This window comes from Numenius arquata, chromosome 2 (assembly GCF_964106895.1).
Source record: "Numenius arquata chromosome 2, bNumArq3.hap1.1, whole genome shotgun sequence".
In the NCBI taxonomy this organism is placed as follows: Eukaryota; Metazoa; Chordata; class Aves; order Charadriiformes; family Scolopacidae; genus Numenius; species Numenius arquata.
In genome coordinates this window covers 36,501,852-36,525,796 of record NC_133577.1, presented here as the reverse complement: position 1 = coordinate 36,525,796, position 23,945 = coordinate 36,501,852, and the positions used below count along the sequence as shown (strand labels likewise).

General features: G+C 40.6%; 1 protein-coding gene across 1 annotated transcript in view; it reads right to left on the bottom strand.

The window, feature by feature from the left end:
- Positions 1 to 23,945, bottom strand: part of PLB1 (phospholipase B1) — an 84,387-nt gene that overhangs the window by 40,596 nt on the left and 19,846 nt on the right. The window contains exons 15-31 of the mRNA XM_074168873.1: positions 17,689 to 17,757; positions 16,801 to 16,881; positions 15,244 to 15,310; positions 14,463 to 14,521; positions 13,309 to 13,382; positions 11,880 to 11,923; positions 10,932 to 11,040; positions 9,950 to 10,001; positions 8,504 to 8,584; positions 6,889 to 6,954; positions 6,087 to 6,187; positions 3,274 to 3,355; positions 2,504 to 2,608; positions 1,731 to 1,826; positions 1,190 to 1,261; positions 469 to 528; positions 5 to 65 (exon numbers count right to left, since the gene is read on the bottom strand). Of these exons, the coding sequence (XP_074024974.1) occupies positions 5 to 65; positions 469 to 528; positions 1,190 to 1,261; positions 1,731 to 1,826; positions 2,504 to 2,608; positions 3,274 to 3,355; positions 6,087 to 6,187; positions 6,889 to 6,954; positions 8,504 to 8,584; positions 9,950 to 10,001; positions 10,932 to 11,040; positions 11,880 to 11,923; positions 13,309 to 13,382; positions 14,463 to 14,521; positions 15,244 to 15,310; positions 16,801 to 16,881; positions 17,689 to 17,757 (1,279 nt within the window). The remainder of the gene's footprint in view (positions 1 to 4; positions 66 to 468; positions 529 to 1,189; positions 1,262 to 1,730; positions 1,827 to 2,503; positions 2,609 to 3,273; positions 3,356 to 6,086; positions 6,188 to 6,888; positions 6,955 to 8,503; positions 8,585 to 9,949; positions 10,002 to 10,931; positions 11,041 to 11,879; positions 11,924 to 13,308; positions 13,383 to 14,462; positions 14,522 to 15,243; positions 15,311 to 16,800; positions 16,882 to 17,688; positions 17,758 to 23,945) is intronic.

Genomic DNA, 23,945 nt, shown 5'->3' with positions numbered 1-23,945 from the left:
CTACCTGAAGTTGCAGGAGGGGAGGATGGAGACCTGTCCTCGCATAGCAGCTGGCTTCCGTAATTCTAAAGAGAAGAAGAAAGCTGAATACCATTTGACTAGGAAATACAGTCAGTAGTAACTAGGATCTTCTTAGTAGAGGCCAGGTGGATAAGCCAAAGGCTGTTTAGTATGTAGTTAACGAGACAGGCCTTGGTTGCTCAATTCAATAGTCATATTCAGTATTGCTCTGATTAGAGTAGCATCCTGTACTGATAACTGTGCTGTCTGAGCATATGTTCTTACAGGTGTTTCTGGATGCATTTTGCCTAACTCAGGGAGTGCTTTCCTGTTCTGTGCCATGCACTCAGCCTCCCAAACCCCTTTGGCCAAAGACTGATTTCACCTGTGGTGCAGGGCATGACTCGTCCAGTTACCATACAGGAGCAGATGCAACAGAGTAACAGGGAGACGGATGTTGACACTTACTGGAGTTTCCTTAGGGTACGTGTAATTACTGTTCTTATATGTCCTCAGGAATGGCTCAGCCTACAAAACAAGGCAATCTGAGTCAATACAAAACATCAAAAGAATACGTGGAAATTTCCATTCCCCAATCACCAATTCTCAGATGTCTGGAGATGATTAGCAGCTTGATGCAAATGAATCCCAGGGATTAAAAAAAAAGCAAAGAAAGAGAGAGGAAGAGAGAGAAATGGCATTTTAAAAATTCATACAATAACAGTGAAAACCTGGGGCAATATTTTTACACAGCCAGAACTTACAGAATATGCTCAGGACCCTGCCATGTATGATTGACAAGAAGCTCGTGGTCCCACTGCAAGGTAGTCCCAGTGACCTCTGCAGAGCTGTGCTGACTGGTGCCATTGTTGCTCTGTTTCCCCCACTGAACTCTGTCACTTAGTGTGGATACTTGATGATCTTGACTAGGTAGGCCAAAACACCCTTCCCTTGTGTTTCAGCCAGCCGTGATGTGTGACTGTGAGGAAGCTTACTCCTAGGACGAGCTTGCCCTCCATTGCATGGGGGAGCGCTCCTACTACTACCGGTGGCAGTTGCACAAAGTACGTGGGGAAGAGTCAGAGACCCCCCTCATGGAGACTGCACTCAGGCAGTTGGGTAAAGGCTCACACGGACTCCCAGCCACCCCTAGCACCTCCACATAAACACAGACACCCTTGTAGCTTACCAGACTTGGACAACTGAGAACAATCTCATCTTCCATTTGCTGATTATCTGTCTTCTCCCCTAAAGGTTCCAGCTGAGGGAAAATGGGGGTGCACAGAAGAAAAGTAAATGAGTATCAGAGAGCAATGGGTAATGCTGTGTTACCACCCACTGGAAACCACTTCTGCAGCACAGCAGGACAACTGCAGTGCACTGCACCCACGCTGATGGCTGCCTCCATGCACTGCTTCTTTGTGTGCTGAGGAGGCTAATTCCCATACACCATGAACGTGTCCTGATGACAACATCCCAGGCAGGCATCATCTCCCCAAGATAAGTCCCAACACCCCCAGCCTTAAATACCCTGAGATTTACTGGTTTGAAATGATTGGTTTAACAGTTCAGGTGATCTTTCTTCACATGATCACTCTTTTCCTTTGTAAACACAATTAAGTGTTCAGAAGAGATAGGGCTAGCTACCTAGTAGCTCCCTGGGTTTTTTTGCTGCCAAGGGCAGGATAGAGTGGACAAGGAGTGACCAATACAACCTTTAAAAATCTTACCATGTTGTTCCACAAAGCACGTGCAGCCTGGGAATGGGACTTCTGGCTGAAGTGGAAACAGTCTGGGGCAAAATATGAACGGTCTGGAAGCCCCTCCTAGAGAGCAAGAGGGGTGCTGTCACAGAGGCAGTAAATATGCAACAAGCTGTGCATTATTCCGTCTCTCTTCCAGCGAGATATCCCAGCTGACTTCAAACCAAAGTAGCTGCAAAGGCCTCTGAGGCCAAGAGAATTAAACTGGGCCACAGAACACTAGTAACTAAGAAGCCTTTTAAACCTTTTTAATATAGGATTTCCAAAGTAATAAGGAATACAGACCACTGTGACTCTGGATACTGAATACCTGGGCACAGATATTGATTGCATTCTTTATTTCCCCTGAGATTCACACATTATAGTCTTTTGAAGAACATGGGTTTTCATATGGAAAAGTCATTTACCAAAGTACTGCAAGGGACTTTGTGACTTATGGGGGATGTAGGGTGAGTGCTCCCTGGTGAAGACTTTGAACTAAATATCTACTCATGGTTGTCTGACTGCAGTGCAGTGGACTCAGTGCCCCAGATCATGCCTTCAAAGTCTGTATTCCTGTTTCTCGTTATCTCCAAGTTATTCCATAAGTGTTTTCTGCACTTTTGGATGTTAACTCAACTGAATATAATAATTATTAGGCCAGAAAACTGCTGGTCACATTTACAGCCCAGACAATTTTGAGAAGTTGGTAGAATCACACCAGGATTTAGTGTAGGGACATTCATTTTGCTTGGTTTTACCTGTGTTTTTGGCATCTTCACATTCGTCAGAAATGGCTGCATAACCACTGTGAAATCATCTGTAGTGTCATACCTTCCACTCTCTACTAACTGGCGGGTTCTCTCCTAGAGAGTCAAAGAAAAAGTTGTCACCATTCCTTCTTTTATGTTCAGCTCATCGAGTCTGTCCATCCATTTACATCTCACCCAGGGGTTCCCCCTCCCTCGTGCAGAAACCCAGACACAGACGTGGTTTCCAGCTCATGCCAAGCAGCCAAGGAAGCAGTGTTTTTGAGACACGCATCTCAGGCTTCTTTGCAGAGAGGCAGCCTGGGGATGGCTGCCTGACTGACATGGGCAGGCAGCCTGCTCAGCAATTAGATTTTCTGTCATAAAGATATTCTTCCAGAACCACCAAAGCATTTTTGGTTTGGCCAGCATCCCATGCCTGATGTTTGTTCTTGAGTTATCATGTTCTTTGACTTAATCTGATCTCTAACGAGATAAGTAATCAAAAAAACCTGCTGGCTCTCTGACATACTCTACTTTCCATGGCTCTTTAACAATTCTTTGCTTCTCATCTATTTTGTTGTTTTAGTGAATCAGAGTTGTAAAGATCTTGAGCCTATTCCCATCTCCCCCTCACCATTTTTTTTTTTTAAATCACAGCTACAAATATGTCATTAAAATGAGTGGAAACTGTCCCCCCACCTCCAAATATTAGCCTCTCTGTGGTCCCTTTATCAACAAGAGGATGACATTAAACCTGTAACAAATGCCACATGCCTTACCTGATACTTTCTGTTAAAGTAGACCAACTTCTTGAACTCATCGGAATTATCCTTAGGTTTTACGACACAAGGGCACAGGTGCCTGTGGGATGAGAGGTGGGATGGCAAGATTTCAGCAGCAGAAGTGGCCTCTGTGAGGAGAGGCCAGGGCTGCCTGTGCTGGACACAGCCAATTCCAGCCAGCTTCAATGAACCCACCACAGGGCACAGCTGAGCCGGTCAGCCAAGATGGTGATGCCTCTGTAAAAACCTGTTTAGGGAAGGCCAGAAAACACCGGAGAGGGAGACTAGGAGAGAACAACAGCGGGAATGAGGAGGAGGTGCTCCATGGCAGAACAAGCAGGATGGATGAGCCCTGTGGATGAGCCCATGCCAGAGCAGGCAAACATCTGAAGGACTCCTGCCAGAGCACAGGACAAGAGCGAGAAGGAAGAAGTGCCACAGAAATATCACTACATCCAGACCCCTGCACCACCTGTGCTTCACTGAAGGGACTGAAGGTCTCCTGTGGTGGTAACAAGGGAAGAGGGAGAACTGCTTGGAGTGAAGCTGAGCCTAGGAATGAGGGAGGATAGGAGCTTTAACTGTTTAACTTTCTTTGGTCATTTCCCAATAGCTAAATCAGTAATTAAATATTCAACCTAATGGACCATAAATTCAGTTAAATTCCCCAAGTCAAGTCTGGTTTGCCTGCGATGGTATGTGATAAATTATTTCCTTGTCTTTATTTTGACCTAGGAGTTTTCTTACTCACGTTCCTCTTGTTTTCTCCCCCATGATGCTGGGGTGGAGGTGAATGCACAGCTGTGTGCATGCTTGGCTGCCACCTGGGGCCAGCCTGACACAAAAACCATTCATATGTACACCTCTGCGACATGGTTTGCTTCAGCAGAACTATGCAAGCATCCTTCAAGACAGAGTTCCCACAAATTCTTTCTAATCAACTAAGAGTCATGAGTTGCAGGATGTTTCACACGGAGGACGGCAGAACACAAAAAGAGATGCCAAGACTGATGCTGGAATCTCCATCCTTAGAGAGCCATTCCAACCCAAGCCATTTTAAGTTTCTGTGAACTCACGTTGGCCATCTTTATCCCTCCCTGAAAATTTGATCCTTCTAGCATATTAACATTTTCTTCTGATGTTCCCTCTTTCCAGGCATGCCTTATTGCTATTTGACAAATCCAAATGAGAAAAAGGACTTCTTTTAAAAATCCTGTCATATATTCACAGTAAAGCATCCCTGAGAGAGCTTTTGGAGAAATACCACCTATAGAGATGCAGTTGATACGTATAAAGTATGCACGGATCCCTACCACTTCTAAACTTGTCTTAATGGAGAGCAACTAACAAAACAAGATTTTATTTCTATAGTATACCTAAGTGAAAGGCAATACAAACCTAAATTGTGTTTTCAGAAGTGTTTCAGTAACATAAGGAAGGCAAAATTAGTAGAAACCTAATCTCTTTTTAGGTTATTTGCTACTCTCTGAAGAGAAGAGACAAGGTTTCAAGATCAAAAGCCTCCTTCAGGTCCTTCTTCAATTCAGTAGCAAGGCATTTATTATCCCACACAGGGTCTGCTTAGTACAGTGTAAACTTGGCTTGGTGCCAGACAGGCAAATGTTAAATTCAGCCTGGCACCTGAAAATATGGGAAAAGGGTACAGGTATCTTGAGATAATCTAATCTTAAAGGCTTCACTAACTATCCTTGCCTGATGATTAGGGTTTTGAGATACATGTGCACTCTAGCCAGCAACCTTTGTTAAAAAGAAAAACTAAAACTGGTTATCGGAAGTACCAGCACTCTTGAGTTTAAAAGCTAATTTTTCCATTCACAGTCACCAGAGAGCCCTTAAAGCAGAGCAAGTGGATTGCATCTATGTTCCTTCTGTAAAGCCACCTTCTTCCCTGGGGCCTGTCAGGTGTCCGCACTTCCCCTGTCAGCAGCTGCAGAGTCCCTCATGGCTGAAGTGATCCAGCAGGATGGATTCAAAGCAGATGTTTTAGCAAGATGACTCTGGCCTCCAAGCTAACTCTATTCTCATGGTATCCAGTACCAGCTCCGTGGCTCAAGCAGCAGGAGGAGCAATGGCTGCCTACATTCACAGGACAAGATTATTCTGCCTCTCCATCAAGAAAACAGAGATTTGCTGTTCTGAAAAAAGCAAGTCCTGCCAGCAAGTCTGGGGTGACACACTGGACCCTACCTGAGTCACCAGAAAGTCACCGAGGTGCAGACCTGCCACTCAGTGGTGGAATCACACTGATCTGGGAGGATTGTTGAGCCACAAGGCAAGAGGTAGTGTGATTAAGCATCCCAGACATCTACTTGAGAGACTAATTAATAACGAAACTAAGAATCAGCAATGAGATTACAGAGATCAGAAACTACATAAGCAAGAGAGAGAGTTTTAAGACTGCAGAAAGGTAAATCTGTAAATAAAGTTTAAAGTGATCAACTAAGAAAACCCTGTGTCTTAATCTTGTCTGTCTTTACACAAAGGCTGCTCACCTGAGCTCTTTCTGCTTTGGCTTGAACTCCCTTGCAGCATAAGTAATAAGTCATTAAACTGGCACGTCCACAAGAAGTGGTAGCAGCAGGGCTCAGATACAGAGACAGTGACAGAGAGACAGGTATTTCTAAATGCTATGTTGAAATCAAATGTAGGTACATGTTCATACACAGAAGAAGGTGCTTGGTGGTCTGAAATATTAGAAACTTTTCCCTTTAAGAAAAAAAGTTTCCTGAGAAGACCTTGCAGCCTTCTGTGAGCAACAGCGAGAGTTGTAACAAAAATCATCTTCAAACCTCATAAGCCACTTTGGGCACCTATTGTTTGTTGGCATGTACAGCTCCCGGAGGCTTGTTATGGGAAGTATTGTCACCAGGTTCACAAACGCCCGTGGAACCTGCCAAGAGAATAAGCAAACCCATAGCTAATGCCCGGAGCACAGAGTGCCATCTTTGCTCCTACACAGCCACAGCAGACCTCAGGCAGCAGCCTGCTGACTTGGGCAGCTTGCGTTATTTATAACAGAGGTGTTCAAAGTACTTTCTAAACAATTAATCCCCTACATAATACTAAATTACATAATACTAAATTACAGCCCCTGCCTGTGCTGCCTAGTTCTATTTTAAATGCTGATGGTGGTCACTTGAAAATTATGACTTCAAAAAGATCCAAATAAGTTGTTACAAGTCTCGGCACAGCTCAGACACCCACTAACTCTTTGAGTACTCTCATTGTCCTCACCCATATCTGGAACATAAGATTCTCTCTCAATGGCCACAAAAAATATACTTATTTGCAGCATAATGAACAAGCAAAGCATTTTGTAGCTATTGAATACCATATGTTTGTTCAAATTTGTTACAATATTTTTTATGTTATTTGTCCACAGCACATCAGCTATAACTGAGCACATCCTTATTCCTTCAGTAAAATATTCCTCCACACCTTTCTGCCTCTCACAAAGATTTTTCTGCAAGCAAGCATACAGCAGTGCTCCACAAATGAAAGCCATGAACAAAATTCTCAATCAATAATCGGTGACCGCTTTACAAACAGAACACAATCCCCACTCCCACATACTAGAAAAGTTTGGTTTACCTCTCTGTGAAGCATGTCCAAAGCTTTTTGCAGATTGTTGGTATAGTTTTCAGGAGAATAGCGTACCTGTTGAAGCAAGAGGATTGAATTTTGCTATCAGTTTACTCAAGCAGGCACAACAGCGACTGGCTAGTCAGGTAGCTCTCACAGAATGCTCTCACAGCACCATTCATGTTTCTAACTCTCGGGTCAAGAGTAAGAGAGTCTTAGGCAAAACTGTCCTGTCTCTGCTTTTCTTCTTTCTCCATCACAGCTTCTCACGTGCAATAAAAGATCTAGTGGCCACTGGATACCAGTGAGGGACCAGATTCAGGGGGCATTATCAGGCACCACCACATCCTCTATCCCCAGGCTTGCTTGCACCAGTCTTAAAAAAGCACGGCTAACAACTCACTAACAGGGACTGTCTTTGGGAGAGATCAGTTTGAGTAAAAGTAAGTTTGTTTCTGCTGTATGGAAAATTAGCAACATGCCTCCCATATGCTCCTTACCTGCCACAAATAATAACTGGCAAAGCTTAGGCATTTATCTGGGAATATATACTTGCCTCTCAGTGGTGAAATTTTCATGTTCTATTTGAGTGGTATAAACTCTCTGATTTAATTGACTCAAGTAATCCAACCTTTATTTCCTCACTGGTGGAACTATTCGACAGTCAAACAAACTTCCTTATGAGAAACGCCTATCTTATTTTCAGCCTTAATTCTCTTTGATTTAATTTCAAGCAGAAGTTCATTGAGAGCCCCACTGGCCTACTCCACAAAACTAGACAGCTCAGTTCCCTTATTCATTTCCTAAATCACAGCTCACCAAGAGCATTGTGGTTGGCACTATTTGTAGCTGTGCAACATTAATGGAAGTACCACTGTGATCTTTGAATGCACATATGCTATCTTCTTGCCACCCACACTCATGTGTGACTGCCATTTTGCATCTGGGTCAGGAGCAGAAGGTAGGAACAGGTTATTTCCTTCTTCCTTGTTTTATAACCATCTTACTGTGCTGCTTTCCTGTTTTTCCTGCTCTGAAATTAATCACACAGAATGAAAAGAATGTGTTCTGCTACTTGTAAGTCGGTAAGACTCATCACTAAGTGAGGAGTCTGCCACAGCCTTTCACCTTCTCTGTACTCACACATACCAAAGGCTATATATGGTAAGCATATATATTATATACAAATAAGATATATACTATATTATATATAATTGCATCAGCATGAGCTGTGGGTAGAACCATTCCCATAGCACTGAAACTGGTAAGAGAGCACCAAGTCAGACTTAGGAGTGTGACTGTGCACAAGGCAAAGAAGAGAAAAAACCTTTGACCTTTTACCTACAGGTGGTAAAGTGACTAGATAATGGCAAGTTATCTTAGTTAACAGCAAAACAAAGTAGTCACACTTATGTAATTTACAGGTGTTCTAAAGATATCACTTCATTTATCATAACATCAAGTTGAACAACCTGAAGATCTCAGTACAGTTACATTCCAGAGCTGCACGAGTAAGACCTACCTTATTTTAGTCTCACCCCCTGAGTTTTGCCCCTTCCCCCACTGCATAGAGACCCTATGCCCAGGCTGGCTCAGCTCATGCTGGAGGCAGCAGGGGACTTACTGGATCCTTGCAGAAATCGCATAGATCATTTCCTCCTATGAAAAGTGTTATGACCTTCCAGTCAGTCTGCAAATTTATTCTCTGCACACAGAAGGAAATGGAATAGAAAGTTATTAAATTAAAAAGAAAAAAAAAAAAGGAAAAAAAAAAAAAGAAAGGGAAAAGGGGCAGGCAACATACTAAACACAAATTTAACATTTCTCAGGGTACCTGGCTACAGTTCCCTAAACATCTATCTTCAAAGGCAGAAGGCAACATATCCCAACTAGTAAATGCACTCTTCAGTAGTTTGGTCTCAAAATGTACTTATTCAAATTAAAAGAGGGGAAAATTTTCCTCCTGCACTAACCAAATGTTTTAAAGAAGAGGAAAAAAAAGGAGCTCTTAAATCAAAGATATATGACATCCAATATGAACATTCTTTCTAGTTAGAAGGAAGTTTAGTAAATAAAAGATATTTGTATTCATTTCTGTTGTGTGACGTTTCCAAGCCGATAAATACGACAGAATAATACCTAGAAACCTTGAATGGTTTGAATGAAAACCATCCAACCGCTTCATTGTTAGTTGCTATCCCTTTCAATCTCATTTCAGATACAGCCAGAGTGAAACCTTGTTTACAAGAAAGTGAATCAAAAAGAAAGGCACTGCAAATATTTTTGCCAATATGCATTCATCAGAGTATTTATACTAGATACACACACACAGTTATTTTGAAGGCTTTTTGGCTGCTTTCCAAACGCACAATTGCAAAGCCAAAATAACATCATGTAACTTAGGTAACTGATTGCATAGCACATTTGTCAAATTACAAATACCAAACATTCAAAGCACTACTTGAGGTGAAAAACATGCAAGTGATCCTCAGCCTAGCGCGTGTTTTACAGACCATTAATCAAATAATTCCTAACAACAAACATGTAAGTCAAAAATCAGTTGATGACTAAGTGGAAGAAGGGACTAAATTGTTTTTAAAGATAACAAGTCCTTTTCTTACTTCACATGTTCACTCCACACAATTTGGCACTTGAAAAGCTTGCCCTCAACATACTAGCATGTATCATTGCTGCTGGAAAAACCATGTGCTCACAAGATAATTAATGGTACCACAGCAAAATCCTAGCAGAGAAAAAGTTCTGTCATCTTACAGGGTGACATAGGTTGGGAGGGGAAGCAACAGTACTGAATTACCAACCACTTGTGGTAAAAATGATAAGAAGATTACAATTTGATAGGGTTTGGTAGTAACTATCACATGCTGGTACAAATTCATTTAAGACTAAGCCATAGGTTATTTTGTACTGACTCACATTCTGCACTAGGGAATATTACACTGTACACAGCTGTACCCATAGCTTTAATGTTCAGCATCTGCTGTTGGTCTGTTAGAAACTAATGATGCCATACAACTTCGTTCTAAAGATGTTAATGATGTGTTAAACTCACAGTATCATTCTTCATGCGGTCCACCAGTCTTCTAACCTGTGCAGGAACATGCCTAAAAATAAAAGAAAAATAAAATCATAAAAGTAAAATAATAAAAATTAAAAAGGAATCCTGCATAGCCAGCAAGGCAAAGAGGAAAGCTGATGAATAGACATCCCTCACATAATGGCTAAAAAACCTGGGACAGTCCAATCTTCATTGAATGAAAGGTATGATACCCAAAAAAGGCTATATTTTGAGACAGTGATGGAAAAAAATGAGAAAATGGTTAGTATCCAACAGGCACTTGACCACTTTGCAAGTGCTGCATAGATACACTTTTTACAAGCTATATAGAAAATGCACTGTGTTACCACAAAATAAATGCATTTTGCTCCTTCCCAGCATCATATAGATGCTATTGATACACACATCACTGAAGCGTCCGTGCAGGCATCAATGTTATTACATGGCCTGAAGCCACTGAGGCACATCTTATAAGAAGTGTTCCCAAGAGAAAAAGATATGATACGAATTTCACTGAAGACAGAACATAGTGGTCTCTAGTTAATTCCCAGCTCTGCCACAGACTGACCATAAGCAATCCATAATTTTCTCTTAGTTTCTCTAAGAACTCTTGGTCCTGCTTACAAGAGGGTTTGAATATACCGCCTGTAAAATAGGGAAAATTTTTCTCTGCCTCACAATAGGGATGTGAAGCTTTCCGAGTAGTGGTTGTAAAGTGCTTTGGGCTTCTTGGTTGAAAATACTAGGGAAAACATTGCTTTTGCTGCTAATTTATTTGACATAGATTAGAAACATTGCGAAGTCCCCATCACGTTTGTTGTCCTTCATGCTAGAGATGGGCTAAAGAAATATATTTGGGTTTGTCTATCAGCATTATTGCACTCCTACCAAAGTCCAGGGTTTGGGCCTTTTTTTGTTAGAACTGAGTTTTAAAGAAAAATCAACTTTCTATTAAAATTAAAAGTTTTCCTCTTACTCTGCACGATTCCCTGCCACAGCTTGGTTGAGTGAAGCATTAACTGTAGTCTCCTTTCCAGTGCCAATGGAATACCCTATCAGGGATGGGTTGAACTCACGAAGAATGTCTGCAGAAAAAGACAGCATCCTGAAATGTTGCTGACTGCAGCAGGTAGCAAATGAGGTTATAAAGATTAGACTTCAGTAAAAGACCATTAAAAAGCTTTAAGAGATACTTATAAAAAAAATAACCTTTAAGTATAATAAACATGGAGATTCATCACCATACAACTATTTCATTGCCTTCAAGATTTCTGAATTTCACAAATTCAGGTATCTCATGACCTAACATGATCATCTTGGCTAGTAATGCCATTTTGCCTGGTAAGCGAGGCTGAGTAACCCTACTCTCAGGCAGAAGACTCTCATGCCGTCATACTTTAACTGCAGATGGATTGGAATCAAATCCTTTAGTGTGATCTCCCCAGATGTATTAACCCCAAAGACCTAAGATTCCCTTCTATATCTTAGGTTACAAACCAGCCTTACAAACACCCCAGATCTAAAATGCCTTGACCTCTAAAAAGCATGTAAAATCTGATCTTGTAACGTGATTCTGCTCTTGCCTAGAACAACTTTCCCATACAGTCAAAACAGCTTCTTTAGGCTATGATCTAAGATCTTTGATTCATCTCTCCCCAGCACATTTTGGACAGAACCATAACCTACAGAAGAATACAGAAACAACCAAACTCCTAGGAATTACAAAATACATAGTTAAGTCATGCATAGCAAATTACAGCCTGGCCATTACGCAACTTTTACTCAACGCTGGACATTGAATACAAAGGGATTGGTTCTGTCAGGCTACAAATTGTAAATCTTTCTTCATGTCTTCTTTTATAATAACAATTGTTTTAATAAACAGCTCCATATATTTATCAAATTTAAAGGAATAGGCACTTACTTGCTAGTGTCGTGACTGTGCTTATGTTTTCATTTCCTCCAACACTGTTAAAAAGAAAGAACAAGGAAAAAGTGTTCCAATATATGATGGACTTGGTAAGGCAGTGGACTAAGTAAGACAGCTCCCCCTCATGGGGTTTCTACGCATGTACACAGCACATTCTCTGGTGGTTGTACGAAGTCAAAGCAAGCTTTTTCTGTGCATACCAATGGGGTCACAAAATCAGAGGCTCTGTCAAAATCATAATAATCATATTAAAAGCCCTGTACACTAGAGCTGCCCTTTGAAATCTCTCACGTGTCTTGGCTGTCTTGGCATGTGTTCAAACCTAGCTGAAAGAAATGAGATTTTTTTAAAAGCTGCCATCTTTGCTATTGTTGTCCCTATTAAAATATTTATTACTTCCATTTTTAGTCAACAAATCCTTTATATCCATAATAACAAGTTCTAAAAGCAAATATGTCAGTGATAAGTATACTCAATACTTATTTGCCCCCCATTTCACTCTGCTGGAAGACTACTACTAGACTAGTAAAATTCAACATATGCCTATGTGCCCTTTACTCTCCTTCACGCTGTAGAAAATTTTAGCATACTTCTTCCTCCAAAATGCCAGTAGATTATTATTAAAGATCAAAATACAAAGAGTTGGACTTAGGATACCTCTATAGTATCCCTTTAATTTGGAACAGAATATTTTGAAGTGCTTTACTACCTGTTTAAACTTCTTACAGACCTGCAGTGGGTCACATGGCTAAGAAGTGATGAACAGAAAATCAGCCTGACGGGTTTGGTGTTAAACCATGCAGTTGCAGAACAAGTGAACGTAACTGCTTTTCTTCAGAGTCACTTTTTGACCTATCTAATCAAATGCTGCATATATAAGAGTCTATAGTGAGTCATAACTGATAAACTGTTCTGCATGATGCAAGCAATACTGGGAAAGGGTTAAGGAAATAGATACAGCGTATGAAACAGCAGCAGCGAAAAAAGATCCCATTTTGACTTTTTGTAGACAGCTGATTTTAAATAAGATGAATGGGTGATGTGGGCCACAACAGGGAAGAGCAGACAGGATACAAGAAGAGCAGGGACAGAAATACAGAATGGGGAAGTGGTGCAATGCCACTGGGATCTAGAAGTCCCCTTTGCAATAGCTACAACTGTCAGAGGAGAAGACCCTGTCTTAACAAGGACCCCTTTTCATCCGTGCATCCAGGCCTATTCCTGCCACACTACATCATACTCTAGATAGCCACTAGTTTGAATATTTTATTTATCATGTATAATAGCACAACCATTTGCCTCTATGCAAAATGTAGTCACATTCTCTCTCCACAAGCTTCCATTTACTACAAAACCAACTACACATACCAAAACACAAGAAAATGGATTCCCTCCCACTAAGTGGGAAATTTCTGGGACTCACCTCCAGGAAACACCTCGGTATTGAGTCAGGACATCCACAAGATTATAAGGTTTGGATGCTGCCCCATTACCTGCCTGGAAGCAGAAGAAAAAAGGAGCTCACCTTCAGAAAATAAGAATTGCTACAGTAACTAGTTCTCTGACTGTTCCTAATGAAAATAATTAAAGAGTATATTAATGAAGAAAGCTATGTCATCTTCCCAAAATATAACAGATCCTTGTTCTCAAGAGGATGAAGGGCTGAAGGTATTTTAACTCTGCTCCAGTGAATTATCCTCTCCCATCAACTTCTTGATTAGATCAAGTGGGGAAAAAGTAGATTAAGAATGTTCAAAATACTCATATAATTCTAAATTTATATAAGGAATAAATAAGATGGTCCTGAATGAATAATTTATTATAATATTCCTCACATTAAAAAGTGGTGCGGTGATTTTACATCTTCCCTCCCCCAGTTTCCCCAAGAAAGGAGATTACTAGGATTTAATGTGGTAATTAGCACAGAACACAAAAGAAACATGAATTATGATATGCACCACAAAGAAATTGTCACTGATTGGAGAATCACAGCCAGTCTAGGGGTAATGAGTTTACATAGTTCCAGAAACAGTATTGAAAAAAAAATATCTCAAGGTAAGTTACACTTCACACACCTGATAATTTATTGCAATTTTACTCAAATATTTAGTTAGTATAAATGGATATAGCTTATAGGCTTTGGTATTGTCATATATATATTAATCATATCATATATATACACACAGAGACAATTAGCTGCAGATTTTTTTTCTTTCTATTTATGCTGCTTACTAATAGCTTTGAAGGCAAAAACCTTGGGAGTTGCCTAGAATCAATAAAGAAAGGCAATTGCTGCAAGTCTAATCTAGGAGGCTGGTTTTGCTGCTGTGCAATCTAATCTTGCGGCTCTTCCTTGTGCGGCACTCTTGTGGACTTTAAATGGGAACTGTGCACTCAGATTAGACTCATGATCTGATTAGCAGTCAGTGAAGGTGGAGCATGGAAAGGAATATGTGAAAAAAAATATGTTTGGCTCAATAGGGCGTAACTGTATATACTCTATTTCTTGGGTAAAAATTCAGAAATGTTTTTTTCATTACTTGCTTTACTGATGGTTATCCAGTGATCTTTACTTACTGTGAGTGAATCTCCCAGGGCAGCAATCACCCGAATATCTGCCGGTTTCAAATTATGAACTAATAAATAAAAGATAAAGGTAGTGTAAGGGAAAGAGGGAAGAAAGAAAACTTCAAATTGTGATGGTTATCATAATTTTTCCTTAGAATAAGCATAAAGCATTGCAAAGACAGTATTTTAATATTCATAACAGCATCAGCTCAGAATGACAGACACTGACAGGCATCAAATGAGAAACGGTTCTTGGTACCATAGCTGGGCATTAACTACAGTGACAACAGAGGCAGTAAGATTTCGATCTTGCATCTGTGCTTACTCAAATTCCTTTTAACCAGTGGAAATGAGTGAAAAGCAGGCACAGCTCTGATGCCAGCACAGGGTGGAAATTTGGGGACAATCACAGCTTCTGAGGGAAGACAAAACCTACCCAGGGACAGAATTCCACATGGCTTTTTGCAGCCCAGACTGCATTGACAAAAGCCCCTACTTCACACATACCGAGTTTTCACATCTCTGCAACTGAAGTACCCAACTACTTCCTGTCTTCTCCTCTGTCACTTCTTTGTTTGTACGTGGAAGGTACAGTTACATAAGCTTTCACCATCCTTGAGGGAGAACTTGCATCTTGCATATAACATTGTTCCAAAAAGGATCTTAAAAGCCACAGTGAGCGGAGTGCACTGCTTCGAAGAAAAGTGTACCTTTCCTAATAAAACCCAGTTCCTGTTCCATTTCTATCATAAATGAAGTAGCTCTACAACAAAATTGCATAGGACTGTACCTGAAACCGGAACTGTATCAGACGGATCCCGGTCAAAACAGGAAACATTTGTTCCATAAATCCTCCCCTGAAAAGACACAGAGGGCAAGACTTCGCATCAGACTCACTATACTCCGGTAACGATAAGCCATTTATGTTTCAGAGCATTACATTAACAAACTTCCCACTTATGTACTTCGTATACATCTACCCAGCTCAGCCTGTCCTCAGGCTGTGCCTACAATTGCCCTTTGAAGGCAGACAAAAGCTCAGTCTGCTCAGAAGTCGCATGGCCGTATTAATGCAGCACAGCTCTTGCCTACCAGTGGGGCCAGTTATTTCAGACTCTGTGCCATGCTGTGTTCAGCTACGCAACGTTTTGCGTGGCCATACTCTGAGCTAGGTGAGCTTGCATCTTTTTTGCAAGAAACTGTTTGAATACCCCTGGAATATCCCAGCACAAACCCATACCTTTGTCAGCAGGCCACGAGCCTGCCTTCTCCGTGTGCAGCCCTCTACGTGCAGCCAGGGATTTGCCCTCCTGGCTCTTTCGGGTTGCCGCCTATTGATGGAAGTGCCCCCAAGGTCCACTGTCAGTGAAAACTGTCAGTATACCAAAGCAGACCGTTGCACAAGACCCAAGGACATGCGTTTGCAACAAATTTCTCTACAGAACTCCTTAAGGAGGCTAAATTGCCTAAGGAAAAAAAATTTGTGTGTCTTGTCCCATTGCTTCATTTTGGTTTTTTTAATTTAAAAAAAAACACAACAAACCAAACAACAGCCCACAAACATAACACAGTGCTGCTTGTCTCCTACACCTTAAGTACTACCAAATATCAGAGTGGTAGGTACCATTGGCCCATGAAGTGGTCTATATACCCTGAGTAACTAACAAAACAGTTGGCATTATACTAAAATGTGAGGAGAAATGTGTATTCCAATGATATATAGGCCATTTTGAGAGCACACATGGTTTAGACACTGTGTTCTGGGGCATGAAAATGAGCATTATCATCTCTCTCTGTAGCTGCTTGGGAGCACCAAGTTCTGCTCAGAATCAGAGTACCATGAATAAAAAAAAAAAGCACAGCTGTTTATCTCTGCACATGTAATCTGCAACTACCTCACACAAACAAAAAAAAAGAAAAAGAAAAATCCATTGTTCTTCGGTTTTACTATGGCATAAACAAGATGAAATCAGACCCACACAGTGGTGCCACGCTGATCTGATCTAGTTTCCTCCAGGACTAAACGGCCCTATTTTCACTATCTTCTTATCCCAGAGAAATTAACACTGTTACGCAGATGTTTAAAAAACATTTTTAACAGTGAAGGCAAACTTAGTTTAGGCTGGCTGAACACATCTATCTTAAATCACATTCTACAAAATCCACCAAGGAGAAAATGTGCTATTAAGCATCTGACTATTTAGTCAAGCATAGAAATAAAGAGATGGAGCTTTGTATTTAGTTTTCCCAGGTAGCATTGTTTAATTAAGCTACAACACACTCTCATCCACCTGCCCCACTGCCTGGAATATACTCAGTCCATATGATGCCAACAGTCCTACTATACCTGAGATATTTCTTTGGCGTTCGATGTCTCCAGGGAAGATGAGTAGTTACTATTTCTATATGTGAACAAATATGGATTTTCCTGCAGAGCGAAGAGAGTATGTTTACCAATGTTAGTGGAAACAGTCAGCTGATGTTAAAGTCTTCTGGCTAGGTTTTCCAAGAGAAGAAAATCTTGACAGTATTATATTTCTGAATGAGCGTTGCACTAATGAAGTAAACCAGGTTAGACCTGAAAATTAAGCCCTGGTATGCTCTAGGCACAGCACCACCTCTTGCCTTAAACCTGACATCAAACAAAATGCATAACTCAGTTTCTTTGATGCTTTAATTGCTGTTCAGTGAAGCTTTTGGATGACAGTAATATTTTATCACTATTAAGTTATTCAAGTTAGAGCTTAAATGCAAAAACATTCAAGAACTTGTTCTTTGAACCAGAGACCCTGAAGATACTATTGGGCTATTGACAGCTCCAGGGACTAAAATAGTTAAATCTGGTAGCAAACAGAGTCAAATCACAGAAAAGCTAAATTATATAAAATACATGGATTAAATTTCATTGCTGACACAGATTTTAATACCGATAATAGACCCCTGATATCTGCAATTAATAAATTCAGATTAGCTACTTATATTTTGAATTAAAAAAAATAGCTGACACAGTAAGCTGATTTAACTAGATTTTGTCAAAAGTTCTTGTTTTCAGAGTTTCATCTTTAGAAAATAGTCTGTGTCAATGAACTTCAAGACAATAAATTATTAACAGTTCAGTATCTCAGGTAAGTGCACATTCCCAAGAACTTCAGAAGACGATGACAAGAGTATTTGAAGACTTGGAAATTCTGCAGAGAGTAAATAAAAACTCACAGTAATAAGGAAACTGTTTTACCTGAGATGGACACTGGACCTGAAGCATTTTTGTGAAATCGTAAGGGTGCTTCTGTCCAACTGGCTCCATCTGGAAAAGGAGAGAACAGAAGACTTGTACACATGCTGTGTGGGGGAAGGAAGGGAGAACATCAGCAACGTAAAGGCTCTAGTGTCTGGAGTTTCCCATCAGATCCATATATATATTTAAAAACTTATTTTGCTTATGATAAATATTTATCTGTGTATAACATACCACATGTACACCTACAAAAGCAAGGAAATGAAAACAAGGCCTCTCACGTGATTAGATTGTCATCCCATCATTGTTAAGCATCCACACATTAACTCTGCTGTAAGGAATGCCAAACCTGTAAGTGTTTTTCCCACAAGGCACTGATCTCAAAGCACAGTATTCAACTGCTTGCAGTCAAGTCACTATTTATCAGCTTAAGCACAGTAACTGTGGAGATGCTCTAGAAGAGCATAGCTTAAACCACCCTCATGATTAGTTTGCCCCACTTATGGTATTGTCCTGGTTTGAGGTAAAACAGAACTAATTTTCTGTTCAGTAATTTTACTTTTTTAGCTGGGCCTCTTCTAACTAACTAAACTCTGAAAATTAACAGCATATCGTTCAGAAACTGCTTGCTCTCATAGTGATAAAACCTGATTATACCAAGGAATGGTATGCAGAGAGGCCCTTGCTTATACTTATTGCTGTAACAACCAAGGTCAGGTAAATTTGTTATTTGCCCCATTGGAAGGTCGGACGCAGAAAAGCGTAGAGTGGTCACACCTGTAGGGAGGAACAGACAGGACAGGTGACCCAAAACTGACCAACAGGGTATTCCATCCCATCTGCCCCATGCTCAGTATAAAAGCTGAGGGATCAAAGGGTCAACTCTCTTCCTTCAATGGCCGACGTCTGAGGAGGACCCTGTCTGTTCGTCTGCCTTTGATCCTGATCCAAGCATTCCTGACTCCAGATCCGGAATCCAGTTCCTGTCCATCACCGAGTCCAGCCTGGGACTTTCCCCTGTGCCTGCTGGTGACGTGATCGTCATCCAGGGAGCTTGATACGGCTTTGTATATACTGTATACTTTTTTTTTTTACTTTTTTTTCCCCCTTTTCTTATTATTATTTATTATTTCATTATTTATTAATATTTTCATTAAAGTAGTTTAGTTTTTTTTAAACTCAAATCTCTTTTATCTCTTCCTCTCCTCTCTTTTCCTTAGGGGTGGGAGGGAGGGGCCATCTGTCATTCTGATTGGTGAATCTGGTCAAAACCATAACAGATTTATTGGCACCCAACGTGGGCCTCAACTGTGGTACAACTAGAGCTCTAGTAGATTGTCTGAATAGTTTGAATTCCAATTTTCTCAGAGATTAAAACAGACAGCTCACATCATGTTTTTAGACAGAATATTGTATCATATCTTGATGAGGATTTCATCCAGGTTACTTGATTCGGCACTGTATAATTTGCCTTATGTGTTGTATAATGGCGCCCAACGTGGGGCTCGAACCCACGACCCTGAGATTAAGAGTCTCATGCTCTTAATCTCAAGCAGTTTAAATTTTGCTGAGATATGCAAGCCAGTTTTACTTCCCAGCTGGGCTGACTATGAGAAAGCAAAAGATGGATTGCCACAGCTCTGCTGCCAGGTAACAACTCTGCAGCAGTCTGTCCATCCTCCCAGGCCTCATCTGCCACGTCTTTTGTCTTCTCCCAGGCTGTGAAACCACGCTCACGAACAGTTGAGAAAGGCATCATTGGGAGATCTTCCTTCAGTTTTCTACAGTTTATAGTTTTCATACAAAGGAATAAAGAAAGTAAAAGACTTTTGTGTGGGAGGAAAAGGAACTCTGAGTAGAATGAAACTTTGAAGTAAAAATGGTATTGCCGAAACTCCTTGGAAAATGCAGCTTTTACTCAGATTATACGTTGAAGGCTTGAGTAAGTCCACACCACTTTACCTCAGAGGCAGAAAGTACAAACTCCCTAATATAAACAGAAAACTAAAAATCTTCCATTTAGCAGTACATTCACATTAACTTTTTTCCTTCTGTTTATGAGCACTATCTTTATGTACTCCCTCTGCTGCAATTCATTTTGCTGCGAAGACAGAAACATGGAGCGTAACACACTAAGATCACTTAGATCACTTAAGATCATTAAGACCAGTCCTCTGGTGGCTGTACAGCATGCAACTAAAGTTTGTTAATTTATCCCACCTTCCAGAACTATTTCCTTATCTACATTTTCACACATTAGACAACATGAAAAGGTGCACTCCAACTCTGCACAGAGGCTTGAAAATATTTATATTTGTTGGCCACCTTCTAGGAGAAGGAATTGCTGTTAACGAAAAATAATTATGGAATTATTCAAAACTCAATACTAACAGCACAAAATGGTAACTACCACAAAGAATCACTTCACCTGTTCAGGCACCTTGCAAGATGCTAATTAAATTGCAATCACACCCAAAGGAGTTGGCTACTGTTTTAGATTCCTCAGTAAATGTCTGCTCAGGTTGCACCAGCAGCAGCAACTGCCAAAAGCAGTAGATTATAGAAGAGACGGGATTGAAGGCACTGAAAAATACAGTGATAACAGGCTTGACATCACCGGTACACTCTGGGCAAGGATGTTGTAATCTATTTATTCCATCAATGAAAATAATGGGAAAATTCAGAGAAATAGAGAAAAGGTTTACAGAGCTAGATATTCTTTACAAGAAGCCTTTGAAGAAATAGTGCTGGTGTTTTTTTGAGAGAGAGAGGAATAAAAGGAACGTCCCTGAAACATGCAAAATAGTGAAGCTCAGAGAAAAGATACACTGTGAGCTGGTACTTTCTTGTCCTCCTCAAACAAAACAAAGTAGCTATTTAATGACATTCTTAAAAGAAAATATTCTTCTTCCAGCACAGAAGGATCCCACAGAACATGGGAAAACCATGGTATTTCTGGTCTAGGAATGAATTTCAAACAAGTGTTAGACGCCAGTATGTTGTTGGGAGTTGAGAGATGAGAACAAATTTCTCCAGGAGGCAATTCATTCCAGGCAGCTCAGAGACACTGTTCTCCCAGGAGAGACCAACAGCTCCCATGCAGCAGAGCTGTAAGGTCCTGGTCAGGAAAACGGGCACCAAGCCTGCATTGTGGTCAACCAAAGCCTCCCCCGAATTCTAGCACATCTGTCATGAAGGCTGGTGAGCGTGAGGGTCTGCTCTGGTACTGCAGCAGTTTCCAAGTCCCTAAGTAAACCCCTGAATGCAGAAGAGAGGCACTGGCAGCCTCCTGCAGTGCTGTTCCCATTCGAGTTATTGCCTGGTTTGAGTTTCTCTCTTGGTTGGCAGATAGGGTTTTTTTTTGTGGTCTTTTCTGTTACACAAAAGAATGCCAGACACAAGAGCGAGAGCTTCTTGTTGAAGTTATTTATACACTTGAAAAGAGCTTTGCCCCCGGATATATTTCCGGAGGTAAAATTGTAGGCATTTGATAAAATTAATGAATTAGGCTCTCTGTAGTAAACACAAAAGCTGTCCAAGTAAATAACCAACCTCTCTCAGCTTTTCCTAGGTACCCAATGTCATTTTGCTGACTGTTCTCTCATGTGCTCAGTATATGAATTGCATAGTTCTATAGATAGCTAGAAATGCTTTGGTGAAATATCTAGCCATGCCTAGGACAATTCCTTAGCACCTGCTAGCTCAGCTGCTTCTCAGCCAGACTGAAGGGCAGTCCAACTGCCAATTGCCACTAGATTTTCAAGGTTTTGCCCTTCGGCCAATAAGCAGGTAATCATTCCAAGAAAGAGGTTGGTACCAAGCCTCCAAACAAGGCAAGGGCAGCCAGCAGGAGGAGGGGAAGTCTCTGAATGCAGTTCTCTGGCACCTCCTCATTCTGCTGTGTTTGCTGCTTGGCAAGTCATGATCTTGATTTCCTATCAGTTCCCAATACTGCTTTGTGGGTTGGTGTGTGCTGTTTTTAAAGCAGTCAGCATAAATCATTAGCTGGATTTCCCAGTAGAATTAGAATGACCTTTACCTTGACCTGCCAGTGCTTTTTATGCTGAAAGCATCTTTCATATCATCTGCTTTTACATCATGCCAGAATACCATGACAGGCAGGCAAGGAACCTGCCCAGGGAGGTGCATTTCTGATGACTGCCAGCTGTACTAAGAAAATTCCACTAAGACAAAGAAGAGGCAGGAAAAGAGAGGGAAAAAGGAGTTGTGAAGGGAGTACTACTATTCCTGTAGCCTCCCTTCAAACCAGTAGAAAGATGTGGTTTTGACACATTTTGCTCTTCCTCCAGATCACCTAGGCTGTCCCCTCACTAGAGGGACCACCTCACACTGAGGAAAAACACCAAAATAAAGTTGGTATTCTTCTCCTTTATGACAACCCTCTGGTTCTGGTGGCTGCCCAGCATGCTCACTGCCTGAGACTGGGTAACTGGCTCTAACACAGTTACATATTTTTTTGCCTCTGCTGTTTCCACAAAATGCTCCTAGCAGTTAAAGCGACAAGAATAGAGGAACACACCAAAGAATGGGATGCTCAGGGACAGAGAGCAGGAGGCAAAATTAAGTCTGTGCAGAGAAGGGGAAAACATGGACAGAAAAATCAAGCACAGGAAGGCTCTTCTGCTGGCAGAAGCCGTAAAGAAAAAAAAATCTCTGAGGGGACAGAAGGAATTTGTTGCAAACTAAGTGTAAGAATTTCAGAGGGCAGGAAAGAGAAATTAGTGCTGAGTTAACTGAGTATGTTTGCATGACTTATTAAACTTTGAGAGAGAAATACTCTTCTACAGAACCTGGATTTGAAGAAGGCAATACACTTGTTTCAGAATGGGAATGATACCATCACAAATCCTTGTAAAAAAAATTCAAGATGCATAGTATTGGCATTCTGCATAAATTGAAATCTAAAAAGCTGGACAGTAAGAAGCCACAGAAAAAAGAAAAAGAAAAGAACTATAGTCTAGACTTGGGGGAAAAAAAATGAAAGTGAAGCCCATTAAAAGGACATAGACTCTGCTAATTGCAGAATCTGATAAAAAAGGTGGGCGTTACTCAAAGCTGGAGGTCAGTTTCCAACTGATAAGCCTAGAAAACTTCAGGCTGATCTATCGCCACAGTTAGATGGATCTCATATTCTGACAAGTTTGGTTCAGTGGAACCCAAAAAATTCCTGCTAGAGAGGCACAAAATGGGCTGGCACGCTGGTGGCACTGTGGTCCATCTCCAGTCCAAAACATTCATTTTCTTCACTAGCTGAAAGAATATTCAGCATTTTATTTTAAAAATTTGCTGATTGAAAAATCGTGCTAACTGGATTTAAAGGGCCACTTTTCCCAGCAAATTGCATGTTCATACTTTGTGTGGCTTGCTCCTGACTAGCTTCAATAATTATAATGGTTAGTATCTGAGGAGGATATGCCACCACTTTCTAGCACCTTACAGATCATGCTTAAGTGATAGTAATTGTGTGATCTAGGTAAGTATCTCCAACACTGATGGGGACACCAAGACGTGGGCAGTTAAAGTAACTCATTCTTCTTAACAGAGAACTGCCACAAACATAGAGAATGTTTAAGTCATACTTCAGGAACCTGACTTTCGGTATCTTGCTTTGCTCATTTGACTAATGAAACTAATCACCTAGTGAGGCCAAGGCAAAAGAATAATAAAGAAGCCAATGTGCGCCTTCTCCTGGCATCTATTTTATGATAGAAGAACTGAGGTAGGAACTTTGACATCATCATGAGGAATGTCAAAGATAACAGCAAAGGAGATAACTGAATGCAGCACGTTGGATCCAAGATTAGAGATTCAACAGCTGATCAATTTTTAACTCTTTGGCTTCTACTAACTAACTAAAGACTTAATAACTTTAACTAAAAGATAATGTCTTTTATTAGAATGACTGTAGGATTTTTCTCACTATATCATCTGGTTTAATAAAAGCCTCTTCCTCCAAACCTTGCATCTTTATATGATCAGGGCTACAACAGCAGGGCTACTACCAGAATTAGCATAAAAGGAAACAAGAACATGCCAATCCACATGGATTTATTTTAAATGCAGTTTACTAAAACACAGTTGCAATATAGACTTTTTTTCCCTTCATGCTTAGGATAATTTGGACAGACACAGGAATAGTAGGTGCTCTCAAATGAAAACCTTACTAAAATGTGGACTGCAAAACAAGCAAAAAAATAAGTCTAATTAATTAATTAAAAATATTATATGTGTTATAA